Raw genomic sequence first — 12,654 nt, 5'->3', positions numbered from 1 at the left:
CATCAATAGCCATGTCACCTAACACAAAAAATGTGGGAGTTGGGGAATGACCATGAGAAATGTGCCAGTGAGACTCTTGAGTGCCCAGGTCCGTAATCCCGGTGGACTTGATAGAGACTGGTATGGGGATATGCCAGTGTGAGAGGGGAGGGTGTGAGGCTTAGCGGAGATTCATTCATGAAGAAGAAAGGAGTGGGAATATGCCAGTGTGAGAGGGGAGGGTATGAGGCTTAGTGGAGATTCATTCACTGAGGGAAGCACATGTTAGAGGTCCCAGACGAGTAGAAGACTGAGGCGCAGGGCTTTCTCAGGAATACTCACCGCTCACTTTCGTTTCCTACTCTGGAGAATCATGGAACCTGTCGAGTGGGCATTTCTACTCATAGCAATAGAGTAGCAGCAGAGATATGTTGCTGCACGTGGCCAGGACCGGTACCCTGCTGAGGAGGGGGAGCCTGGACCCTTAGCTGTACAGGCAGCACCACCACAGAAGGAGCAGCTCTGTTCGAGACTGTACCGGTCAAGAGTCTTCCGACATCTGTCTTCTTATCGACAGATGTCAGAGCCACAGTGCTAGAGAAGACTGCGCATGTTCCAGGGGACGGTGGACCACCTTTGCCATGTCCTATAGGAGCTGGCATCTCATGGGATCCGAGGACATTCACTGTCTGTGGCCTTTAAAGTCACTGCCACTCTGAACTTCTATGCGAGTGACTCGTTTCAGGGCAGCACTGGTGATCTCTGTGGCATCTCCCAGTCAGCAGCACACAAATGCATTTGGGAGGTTACAGATGCCATTAATGTGAAAACAACATGTATATTAACTTGGACCGGCAGCACGGTTGTGCAGTGGGTTAGCCATGCTGCCTCACGACGCCAAGGTCCCAGGTTCAATCCCGACTCTGGGTCACTGTCCCCGTGTTTGCGTGGTTTTCTCCCCGTGTTTGCGTGGGTTTCGCCCCCACAACCCAAAGATGTGCAGGGTAGGTGGATTGGCCATGCTAAATTGCCCCTTAATTGGGAAAAATGAATTAGGTACTCTAAATTTATTTTTAAACTTGGACCGGGACCAGGAGAGCCAAGACAGCATGGCGGTGTGCTTTGCCCATTTAGCAGGTATGCCCCAAGTGTTGGGTTTGATCAACTGCACCCAGGTAGTCGTGCAGTCTTCATAGCATCATACGGTGCCATTTATGAATCGCAAGGGATTCCATTCCATCAACGTACAGAGCGTCTGTGATTACATGAAGCAAATCATCAGGTGTGTGCCCATTTCCTGGGGGGCGCCCATGACTGTTACCTCTTAAGGTGCTCACAGATTCCAGACACCTTTGAGGAAGAGCAGCATCTAGAGGGATGGCTCCTCAGAGACAAAGGATACCCAATAAGGAGATGACTGATGAATCATGCGTAGGCCATAAACAGGTGGAGTTTCAATGAGTCTCATGCTTTAATGCACGTGTTGGTGGAGCAGGCAATCGGACAGTTGAAAATGCGGTTCAGTATCTTGAGCAATCAGGGGGTGCCCTCCAATACAACCGCGAGAGGGTGTCCTGCATTATTGTGGTCTGCTGCGCTCTCCATAACTTGACGCTGCAGAAGAGAGACCATCTGGACCCAAAGGAGATGGAGGAGTGCTGCATCTCCTCAGATGAGGAGGGCAGTGAGGGGAAATTTGCGATGGAGGAGGAGGAGGAAGGACCTCAGGCCACAGCCAGGGCTCACTTGGGTTGTCGGGTTAGGGAACCTCTCATAGCCTCTAAGTTTGGGGGCAAGTAGGGTCAGAAGTGAGGATAGCAGTGGGGACTGCTATCTCAGCAGTAGTATGGCACCAGTGGTAGGTTTCTGTGATGGTGCCCAATACAACGGGCAGGGCGCTAAAGCCATTGGTCGAACTCTGCAGGAGAATGATCATGACTTGCATTGAGGACAGAAAAATGCTCCTCTCTTCCTCAGCAAAATGTCTGACTCCTGCCTGACAGAGAGCTGAGCGTGTCCTGCCAAGGAAAGGTTTTATCATGGGGTTTAGAGATGCATAGATACATAGAAGATAGGAGCAGGAGGAGGCCTTTTGACCCTTCGAGAATGCTCTGCCATTCATCACGATCATGGCTGATCATCCAACTCAATAGCCTATCCCTGCTTTCTCCCCATAGCCTTTGATCCTATTCTCCCCAAGTGCTATATCTAGCTGCCCCTTGAATATATTCAAAGTTTCAGCATCAACTACTTCCTATGGTAATGAGTTACACCAGGTTCGCCACTCGTTGTATGAACTCTCATCTTCTACAGCCCCCTTCAAGGTCAGGGGTCTTGGTGTGTTCCTTCAACTCACCTCCGGGATAGATCAGTGCCCTATACTTTTTCAGCCCATAACATCCTCATCACTGGAGAAGACTGGCTGCAATGAGAGACCTGAGCAGTACGGGGGATGATGTTGCCTGCAGCAGCGCATTTTCACTGTGTCATCAGTATGGGAACTGGCAGAGACATAGCCCTACCACTTGCGCAATGAACATAGATGAAGAGCAGGGTGTGCAGGGTGGTTTGCGAAGTATGGCACCATGAAATGACAGTGTGGAGGATCTGGTGGTGAACAAAGTGATGTTTATTTACAGTGGCGAGCTATCTTAACTAGTGCCTGTGTTCACTGATGTCCAATATGTGCCACAATTTTTTACTTTTCCTCACTCTCACACTATGTGTCGGTATTTGTCCAGGATCCAGAGTGAGTTTGAGGTGGTCTGCTGCCTGAGATGACTTTGGCAGGTGTCCGCTGGGGGGCCTGAACCTTGAGGGTCCGGAGTACTCTTGAGCAGCACGGGTGTTACAGTGCTGCACTCCTTGGTGCTCCATGCTGGAGGTGTGTCGCTCACATGGAGGAGGGTGTCAGGTGGACTGGACACCCCTGGGGTCCGCTGAGTGGAGTGTCTGGGCTCCGTTCCTGCTGTTCCCCTTCCCTTAGGGAGCCTGGGGCCCCTGAGCTCCTCCATGGGATAGAGGGGTAGCTGGACTCAAATCCAGAACCCCAATGTCCTCTGGCGCAGGCACTCATGGAATCCCACCAGCGCTTGCACCATTCAGGTGCAGCCTTCAGCCATGGAGGTTATGCCCTCACACATGGAGCAGACATCCCTGCTATGGAGTGCATGTCCTGCACCAAGGTCTCCTCTGTGGCTGCCATCCTCGCAGTGTTAGCCATGTTGCATAAGGGTGACGGCATCGTCTTGTCGGACAGACGGCGATTGAACTGCTTCAGTCAGCCTTGCGGTCTGAGGAGACATGTTGTCATCCCTTCCTGATTCTTGTGACTCTGCCTTTGCAATTCCATCAGCTCGGGAGTGACTGAACCCAGGGACATTGGATTGGATTGGATTTGTTCATTGTGTATCGTGGTACAGTGAAAAGTATAGTTCTGCGTGCAGCTCAGACATGAAAAGAAAATACATAATAGGACAAACAAAAAATACACAATCTAAATACATTGACACAGGCATCGGGTGAAGCATACAGGAGTGTAGCACTACTCGGTAAAGAAGGTTTCTGAGGAGATCAGATCAACCCATAAGAGGATCGTTTAGGAGTCTGGTAACAGCGGAAAAGAAACTGTTTTTGAAACTGCTAGTGCGTGTTCTCAGACTTTCGTATCTCCTGCCCGATGGAAGAAGTTGGAAGAGTGAGTAAGCTGGGTAGGAGGGGTCTTTGATTATGCTGCCCACTTTTCCAAGGCAGCGGGAGGTGTAGACAGAGTCAATGGATGGGAGGGTTCGTGTGATGGACTGGGCAGAGTTCACAACTCTCTGTAGTGTCATCGGCCAGGGGCTCAGCGGTGTCCATGGCTCCAGCATCCCTGCAAGTGCCAGGTCCCTGGGACGTCTCTGTCTCCACCTGCTGTGGATCATCAACTGTGAGTTGCTAACAGTGAGTGACCCAGATGCCTGTCTACCAGGTAATCCCACCGAGGTATGAGTATCTGCGTTGGTGGAGGGTTCAGCTAACAGATGTGCTGCCCCTTCAATAGTTATATCCAAGAATTCTCCCTCAGATCTGCTCAAGTTTGGTGATTCCAGGGGGAAAGAGGATGGTCCAGGCTTCTGGTCTGATTGCCCTGCAAGGGTAGGGAGATAGCATTAGTACATCATAGGGATAAATGATTTCACATATTTGTTCAGGTTTAAGGAATGACTGTTTGTCCTTAGGGTTTTCACTTTTTCTCACTGTCCCCACTTTGTCATCAGTGCACAGTCAGGCTCCTCCCTGGCTACCTCAAGGGCTCCTTCCTCATGTGGGGTCAGGGGTCAGGTTCCGGAGATCCCACATGACACCGGATGGCTGTGTCTTCTCGCAATGGTTGTGCTCGAGTTTTTCCAGCAGAGACACAGATGGGGAGAATGTAGGCGGGAGTCCTACCAGTTCAGATGTTAAGGAATGGCATGGGTGGGACTGGAGTGGGAGCAGGGATGTGAGGAGCAGAGTTAAGACTGGAGGAGCGGCATGAGGGTGGTGGTGGTGGGAGAAGAGGGGCTCGTCACCTGTGGACAATCTGCGAGGTGGCTGGCTGAGAGATTACCTTGGAGGTGCAAGAGGTGGGTGAGGGGCTGCAATGAAAGACTGGAGGTGGCAGACCTACCCTGGCCCACGAAGAAGGTCACTCATCTTCTTCCTGCATTGCTGCCCCATCCTCCTCTGTAGAATGCTGGCACACACCAAGGCAGTTATTGCCTTCCAGGTAGGGTGGTTGGTCATCTTGCTGGTGGACTGCCTCCCAGATTGTGGGTACAGGATTTACCACCTCACTGCACTCAATCCAGGGGTCTGGTCACGGCTCACTTCTTGAAAAGTGGTGCTGGATTTCATGCTGCCATCCACTCTCATGGATCTGGAACCAGTGCTGGGCAATGCTGGAAAGCATTTATATGGAGCTCCCCAATGTTCGCAGTGATTATGTTTACCTGGAGAGTTAACCTCCGGTGGTGGCATGTAGGTGGAGGTCGCACATTAGGTGGCTCCTGCTAGAGTCTCTGGTTTTTGGACTTTTCTCCCAGTTGGTGAATGAGTTGGTGTGGGAAGTTTTAAGGCAGGTATGAGATGTCGAAGACCCAGAAGATGGGTGCTGGAAAGAGGGTCCGCCGTCGAGTGAGTCTGTGAATCCTTTTTTATTTTATTTTTTATAAATTTAGAGTACCCAATTATTTTTTTCCAATTAAGGGGAAATTTAGCATGATCAATCCAACTAGCCTGCACATCTTTGGGTTGAGGGGGTGAAACCCACGCAAACATGTGGAGAATGTGCAAACCACGCGGACAGTGACCCAGACCTGGGATCAAACCTGGGACCTCGGCACCGTGAGGCAGCAGGGCTAATCCACTGCGCCACCATGCTGTCCGAATCTGTGAATCGTGTAGGACGAAAGATGGTGAGGGCAGGGTCATTGGGCGGGGCTGCTCCCCTCACAGTGGAGGTGATGTCGGGGGAGTTAATGAGGATGTTCGCCAAGCATATGGAGGTGCTGCGGAGGGGGATTATGACTGTGATGAAAGAGTGGGTGGAGGAGGCCCCGGTGAAGGCGGCAGAGATGAAGATGTCAATTGAAGTGTGAGCAAGGACAGAAGTTGAAGAGGGTGGAGGAGGCATTGTTGCAACATAGCAACCAGTTAACCTCAATGGGGGAGTTGCTGCAGAGTGTGGTGGAGGCCAAAAAAGTACTCCGAGATAAGGTGGAGGACCTGGAGAACAGGCTAAGGAGGTAAAATCTGTGAATCGTGGGCCTGCCGGAGGGGGTGGAGGGCCCGAGGCCGACTGAGTACTTCACAACGTTCAAAAGGAAGGGGAAGAGTCCTCCCGCTATGAGTTGGACAAGGCACATTGTTTGCTCTGACTGAAGCGTGAAGCAAATGAGCCACCAAGGGTGACTGTAATCTGCTTTCACATGTTCCACGTGAAGGAGAATGTCTTGAGCTCGGCGAAGCAGAGACGAGAGGTGAAGTGGGAAGAAGTTGGTATATGAAAATATCAAGACATGACGGCGGAGCTAACGAGAAGGCAGGTGGCCTTTGGATGGGTGAAGGCAGCATTGTATAGCAGTGGAGTGAGATTTGGAGTGGTCTACCCTACGAAGTTGAGAGTGTCGCACAACACGAGGGATTTCTATTTTGAGCCGGTGGAGGTGTTTGTGAAGGCTGAAGGACTGGGACTGAGACGAGAGTTGTGACTTGGGCTTGGTTTGTGGGGACGGGGCTGCTGTTTTTTCCTATGGAGGGTTTTTCTGTTTGATTGGGGCTTTGTTTTTTTTGCCTCTTGAATGGGGGTGGGGGCGGGGCGTTTACATTTCTTCACATATGTATTGGGTGTTGGTTTTATTCCTTTTTTCTGTGGGCGCAGTTTTGCATTGTTCTTTCATATGAGGGAGGTGGGGGATTGTTGGGTATGTGGGGCCTGGTTATTGCGGCGGCAAAGCTCAGCTAGCGAATAGGAGTGTGGTTGGGGTGGGTCATTGGAGCCTGTGAGGTTTGAAAGATGGGGGGAAGGGATCGATATTGGGAGAGGTGTTTGCAAGAGGAAGTGGATTGGGGGATTCTGGGATGGGATAGGGGTTCGATGGTAACAAGAGGTTGGAGTGGCCCTGGCCAGAGGGGAGGGCCCGGGATTATGATGATAGTGGCTAGGAGGGATTGGGGGCGGGGGGGGGGGGGCGTTGAGGGACCCCCAGTCAGAACAGTGACGTGGAACGTGAGGGGTTTAGTGGACCAGTGAAGAGATCAAGTGTGTATGCACACTTGAAGGGTTTAATGGCTGATGTGATGATACTGCAGGAGACCAACTTGAGGTTGAAGGGTTAGGTGAGGTTTAGGAAGGGTTGGTTGAGTCAGCTGTTTCATTCGGGGTTCGGTTCGGGGGGGTGTAGTGATATTGGTGGGCAAGAGAATGAGGTTCCAGATGGAGAAGGTGGTAGCTGGGTACGTGGTAGTGACGGGTGCATTAGAGGGGAGGTTTATGGTGCTGGTACATGGTAGTAACAAATGCTTTAGAGGAGAGGTTGGCGCTGGCAAGTGTATAAGGCCCCAATTGGGATGATGCGGGGTTTGTGAGGACGGTGCTGGGTGCCACCCCAGATTTGGATACCCATGAGCCGATAGTAAGGGGGGAACTGGAAAATAGAGTTGGAACTGAAGGTGGACAGGTCCCAGCCGTGCTCACTGACCCAATCGGTGTGGGGGGGGGGGGGGGGGGGGGAGGCGTTGGCTGGGCTCATGAGGGAGATGGGAGGAGCGGACCCGTGGAGGTTTGTGCACCCAAGGGATCGAGAGAATACGTTTTTCTCTCCGGTGCACAATGTGCATTCAAGGATTGACATTTTTGTAGTGGGAAATATGCTGTTGGCTGGGGTTAAGAGGTTGGAGTACTCTGCAATTGTGATTTCAGATCACACCCCACATTGGATGGATGTGTGTTTTGGAGAAGGGAGCAGCCCAGACGCCGGGGAGGAAAATGGATGTGGGTTATTGGTGGACCGAAGCTTCTGTGACAAGATAGGGAAGGTGACTGAGGAGTATGTGGGATTTAATTGCACGTCCCACTGTGATATTATTATTTGGTGGCCTAAAGACTACACCTATCAGTGACCTTTTCCTCCTTATTATTTCAATTTCCACCCAAAAGGATTCAACTTTTTGCTCCAGAGAACCTACATCATCTCTCATTGCTGCCTTGATGTCATCCTTAAATATCAATGCTACACCACCTCCCTTAGCTTCCTATCTGTCCTTCTGAATAGTCTGATACCCCTGGATATGTAACTCCCAGTCATGACCAACCTGCAATCATGTCTCCGTAATGGCCACTAAATCGTACTCATTTGTGATGACTTGTGGGGTCAACTCAATTATCTTGTTTCGAATTCTACGAGCATTCAGGTAAAGTGCCTTTCTGCTAGTTTTTATGCCTTCTTTTTGAATCCTCACATCTCCATTAATAACATCTCCTGAGTTATTCTTCCCTTTATCTTTTTTCATAACTTTCTATGTAGTTGAATCCACCTTCCCATGTGCTATCCTGCTGCTTTGCTTCCCATTAATCATTTTACTTCCCCTAGTGTTACCTTCCCCCCCCCCCCCCCCCCAGGTCTCGGCACCATGAGGCAGCAGTACTAACCACTGCACCACCGTGCCACCCAATAAATCATATTTAACTCATTTATTAGAGTTATTTGAGGAAGGATGGAGAAACTAAAATACAAACAACATTAATATGGAGGACTATGTGACTGCCCTACCTAATAAAAGAGTTAGTGAGAATGAAAAAGGAACCCCGAAAACCAAAAGGTAGCCCATGAAAAGAAATGGTAGTCCTTTGAAAATTTCAAGAAGAGCCGAAAAAAACATTATTTTGATCCCTGATTGGGGAAAGGGGCATTGGAAGATAGATACCCAAAAATTGGATAAGTCATAAGTGATGAAAATAAATCTAAAATACATTATGTGGTAAAAGCTAAGTTAATGCCATAGTCCAAAGGCAAAGTGGACAGGTCATTGTACAAAGACATTCATATCAGTAACTGGAATAGTGGAATGGTCCACTGCTAATGGCTGGCGATAGGGATGGGTACCACTGCCAATGACTTGATAAGCAGAAATATATGATTTGACAAGAGAAACGAATAGGTTGAAAAGTGCAGCGGAAAATCCGACATGCTACATCAGAGGACTTTGGGTTGAAATTTACCGGAGTGGAGACATATTCTACCGTCCTATTCTTGCCAGATTCAAGATTGAACTCTCGGGGCGTAATACCGATTAGAATTAAAGAATATCAATTTCAGCAGCGTGAAATTGCATTAGGCCAGTCACTGCAATCATGAAAGCTGCGACAAAACAGGATATCACGTAAAGAATGTGAAGAAACGACAGAAATCCCATTGCCTTCGTTAGAAAAGATGGTTCTGCACAGCGATGGATGCAATTAAGGACAACTGTGGCGGATCCAGCGAGAAACCAGGAAATGAACACCGGAGGGCTTCACACCCCAGCGGGTTTAACCGCACTAATTCCAGTCTCAAGTTATGCACACACTAGAAAAGGCAGATAAAAAAAGAAATCTATTTCTAAAATAAACAGGAAATTTTGAAAACTTGGGCAGCATAAAAGAGAGTGGATAAAACAATTTCATGCGTTTGCCATCGCATTGGTTCTGTATATGTTTCTGCAACGTGGGCATTTCCTCCACAACTTTTATGCTACGGAACTATGAACCTACGATATAAGTGCGTTAAACCTAACAGAATAATGGGGGGGGGGGGGGGGGGGGCTGGTTAAAAATTTCTGGAATAAAAGTCAAATTCAAATTATTCATTACTTTCAATATTTTGGCATAAATCACACTCCTATTCTTAAATAGGTAAGACTAAACTCTATTCCCAACCATTGTTGGGAATGTAAAACATCAATATCACATTCGTTTAAAATAACACAATAATACATTTTCTCAGGAGCCTGATGTATAAAAATATCAATGTAAAAATATAACAAATTCATCAAAAGTAATCTAGAGGAACAGATGTCTATTGATGGACTACGTTAAATGGTAAATAGTAAAGTCCTGAATTGCTTAGATAGGGTAAAACATGACAATACCATTAACGGGCACACACGCCTTCCGAATGATGCCAGTCAACCCACATTAGTATGCTTAATAGCGTTGGCCAGATATTATAGTTTTGTGACTTAAATCAATATAGAATGCAACCAGAGTAGAGCTGAAATATTGCAACTTCCCCTAGCCTAATGTTTGTAAAGTTTAACCATATGAACACAGCAACATCAAGTAAATAGCCTTCAGAAGTCTTATTTTCCAGTCAATTAATAGCTACTTACTCTGAACTTTTAAATTAGACAATAGGATTCCACCTTCTCCACCAAAATCTTTAAATTTCTGGTGAGCATTATGATAGATCAGAGTAAATTATTGGAGACAAAACATCGTTTTGATAGAGCAAAGATGTGGAAGTTGTGATCATGGAAGTGCAATTAAGCAGAAAAAGGTCGGTAGGTCTCAATTTTAACAAGCTATTTTACCTCAAAGGGATTTAAAATATCAACGTGTAGAGTTTTTGCAAAGATTGCGGGCAAGTAAAAACGGCTGAGAATGAAACGATATAAATTTGTGAATAGTGTTGAATGAACTTGCTGATAAACTGGTCACGTTTTCACTAGTAATATTTTAACTAGTAAAAAAAAAATCATAGTATGTTTACCAGCCTGCCCCTCCTCAATTATTCTATCAAATCGATTTGGGAGGAGGGGGGGGGGGGGGGGGGAGAGAGAGACACATTTGAAAAGCATTTATTCTGTAACTATCTGCACTAATGCATTTCCTCCAATATTGAAATAATTTAAACTTAGCCCTTAGATTTGCGGCCCTGCAGAAGTTTGTTTCCCTTTTGCTGACTGGATTTATTGTCTTTGAATCGGTATCCCTGTTTTCTCGTTTATTGTTGGATTTGACTTTTATCCCCTTAAAATGCATACCCTTTCCCTTTTCTCCTGTTTCTGCTTTACCCCTCAACTCCCTCACGTAATTTCTTCTAGCTCTGTCCCTCTATTGATTGCTTAGATGCCAATCATTTTTTTTTTTAAATATGACTCTGCAAAAGACCAATCCGTCACAATCAATTTGGAAACAGGTCCTCACGAATTTAAATTAATTATTTGAATTAGTTATCTTATTCCTTGCTTGGTTTTCTATGAAAAGGTTGTTCTTTAAACGTGTGAATGCCTCCCATATGCAATCATTGCACTTGCACAATTTGGTAATGGATGTACAGCTAAAGGATATGTTTGGTTTAATATCCGTTATATTCTCAAAACTTGGTCAAACGATATTTCAAACAAGCCACATACTGCATATGGCTCACATAAATTGGTATCCGACTGGCAATCTGATCAATGTGGAAATTAAACCCGAGTTGATTTTACCTTTCCAAGATAGACATTCCCATGGAAGAGTATCTTATCAACTCATCTCCTGCCTGTCAAAAGTGACCTCCGTGTTACAGCATATGCCTCAAAAGGTTTACAACTATCATTGTCGGCAAGAATTTCGCTCAATCGTTTGGGCACGCTCGGTTTGCCGCTGCTTTCTTCATAAAAATCCATTTTAGTTAAGTAATTTTGCTCCAGTTATTTCAATTTGAAGAATAGGGTCTAGAAACATCTGCAGTAGTATATAAACCTTCAACCTAGTTCTAAACCTCCTTGTTTTTCTCAACTAGTAGGATCCATAAGACAAAAACATTTAGATAAATCACTGCAGTAGCGTTGAAATTCTGGATAGTTCCAGCGTTGTGTGATATGATTTTGCACTAACAAAATACAGTTAAACATTTCTCACTCTGATTTAGTGCACAGTGGCTCCTAAAAAATCACCTCTATCCGTCCTAGAACTAAATAACTGGCATGAATGAGCCCAGTAGGGCGGAATTATTCTTTGTTTAATAGCTCTTTTGTTAAACCACCTTGGTTTAATAGATAGTAGTGTATTTATAAAATGAAATCTTTTTTCGAAAAGTAAGTGGATTTACTTTATATTGTTCATTTCTTTCCTACTGTGTTCTTTCTGCTTTTTCTTGTAGCCATGCTGTTTCTGGTTTAAAATTGCTAATTAAAAAGGCAGTTTTACCAAGCTGCCAAAATAACATGTAAACACAATAAAACAGGTACCTCATCTGGCATCTGGCCCAGGAGGAGAGACAGATGTGACCAGCAGTCCGTCTCACCCCTCCCACAGGTTCCAAACAAAAAAGTTTGAAAACCTTAAATTAACATCTCAAAAGCCCTCCAAATTGTCATCCAGTACAAACAAGAATGCAATAGCTAATATGATTAAATCTCATCTCATTGTATCTGTTAAGAGGAAATGTAGATTTCACACAAATACAGACAATTATAAATTATCAAAGTTTCTAAACCTTTCTAATTAACCCTTTTCATGACACATATAAATATAACTGTGATGGACACTATGTATAACAGTAGTGATTATGTGTCAATCACTGACAGTTTGAAACGTAAATAGAGAATAAAAGTGAGAAGACTTGTTTTTACACGGATGGGGAGAATCGTTCAGATAGTTTACAGAAATTCATCTCGCGCTATTGGTTTATCTCCCAAAGTAAGATTAAATTACTCCAGTTAATGATCGTTATTTTGTTAGACAAATTAACTGGCTGTAATTTTAGATCCTAATTGTGTGAAATTTAAAAGAGTCACAATTTGGAACTTAGTTCCAGAAGAACCAGGGAATGATTTTCTCCAGTTTATTTTAATGATCTTGACGTCGTTAGTGACTTTATGCCATTTAATCTTAATGTTCGCCAGTGTAAAATCAAGACAATACTTTGATTTTTAAGGAAGAAAACATTAAACCAGCAAATGGACAGTTGTTTTCTGTTTTCTTCGTTAAATCAAAAAAAAGGTACTGGTGTGTAGCTTAGGGTGCAAATAGCTCTAAAATGTGGAAGTTGAGTCTGGGCGCATGTCTAAGTGTGAAATATGTGACATCTATGTGTGTGAGAATGTGTTTTTGTGTATGCGTGTGTGTTTAAGTGCATTTTTGAAGCGTGTAATTATAAACGATGTTATGTGTAAATCTTCGGGACC

General features: G+C 45.7%; 2 protein-coding genes across 3 annotated transcripts in view; one reads left to right on the top strand and one right to left on the bottom strand.

Moving 5' to 3' along the window:
* The window catches only part of prdm16 (PR domain containing 16), a 1,033,598-nt gene that overhangs the window by 82,677 nt on the left and 938,267 nt on the right, over window positions 1-12,654 (top strand). The gene's annotated exons all lie outside the window — the stretch shown is intronic.
* The window catches only part of LOC119950822, a 32,905-nt gene continuing 23,616 nt past the window's right edge, over window positions 3,366-12,654 (bottom strand). For both annotated transcript variants that reach the window (XR_005457433.1, XM_038773647.1), the window contains one exon: window positions 3,366-4,108. Coding sequence is in view for 1 of the 2 variants with exons in the window: in XM_038773647.1 (XP_038629575.1) it covers window positions 3,558-4,108 (551 nt within the window). In the remaining variant the exon portion in view is untranslated. The remainder of the gene's footprint in view (window positions 4,109-12,654) is intronic.

The sequence above is a fragment of the Scyliorhinus canicula genome, chromosome 16 (genome assembly GCF_902713615.1).
Source record: "Scyliorhinus canicula chromosome 16, sScyCan1.1, whole genome shotgun sequence".
Taxonomy (NCBI): domain Eukaryota; kingdom Metazoa; phylum Chordata; class Chondrichthyes; order Carcharhiniformes; family Scyliorhinidae; genus Scyliorhinus; species Scyliorhinus canicula.
Note: the sequence above shows the minus strand (reverse complement) of the source record. Positions and strands in the feature narration are given on the sequence as shown.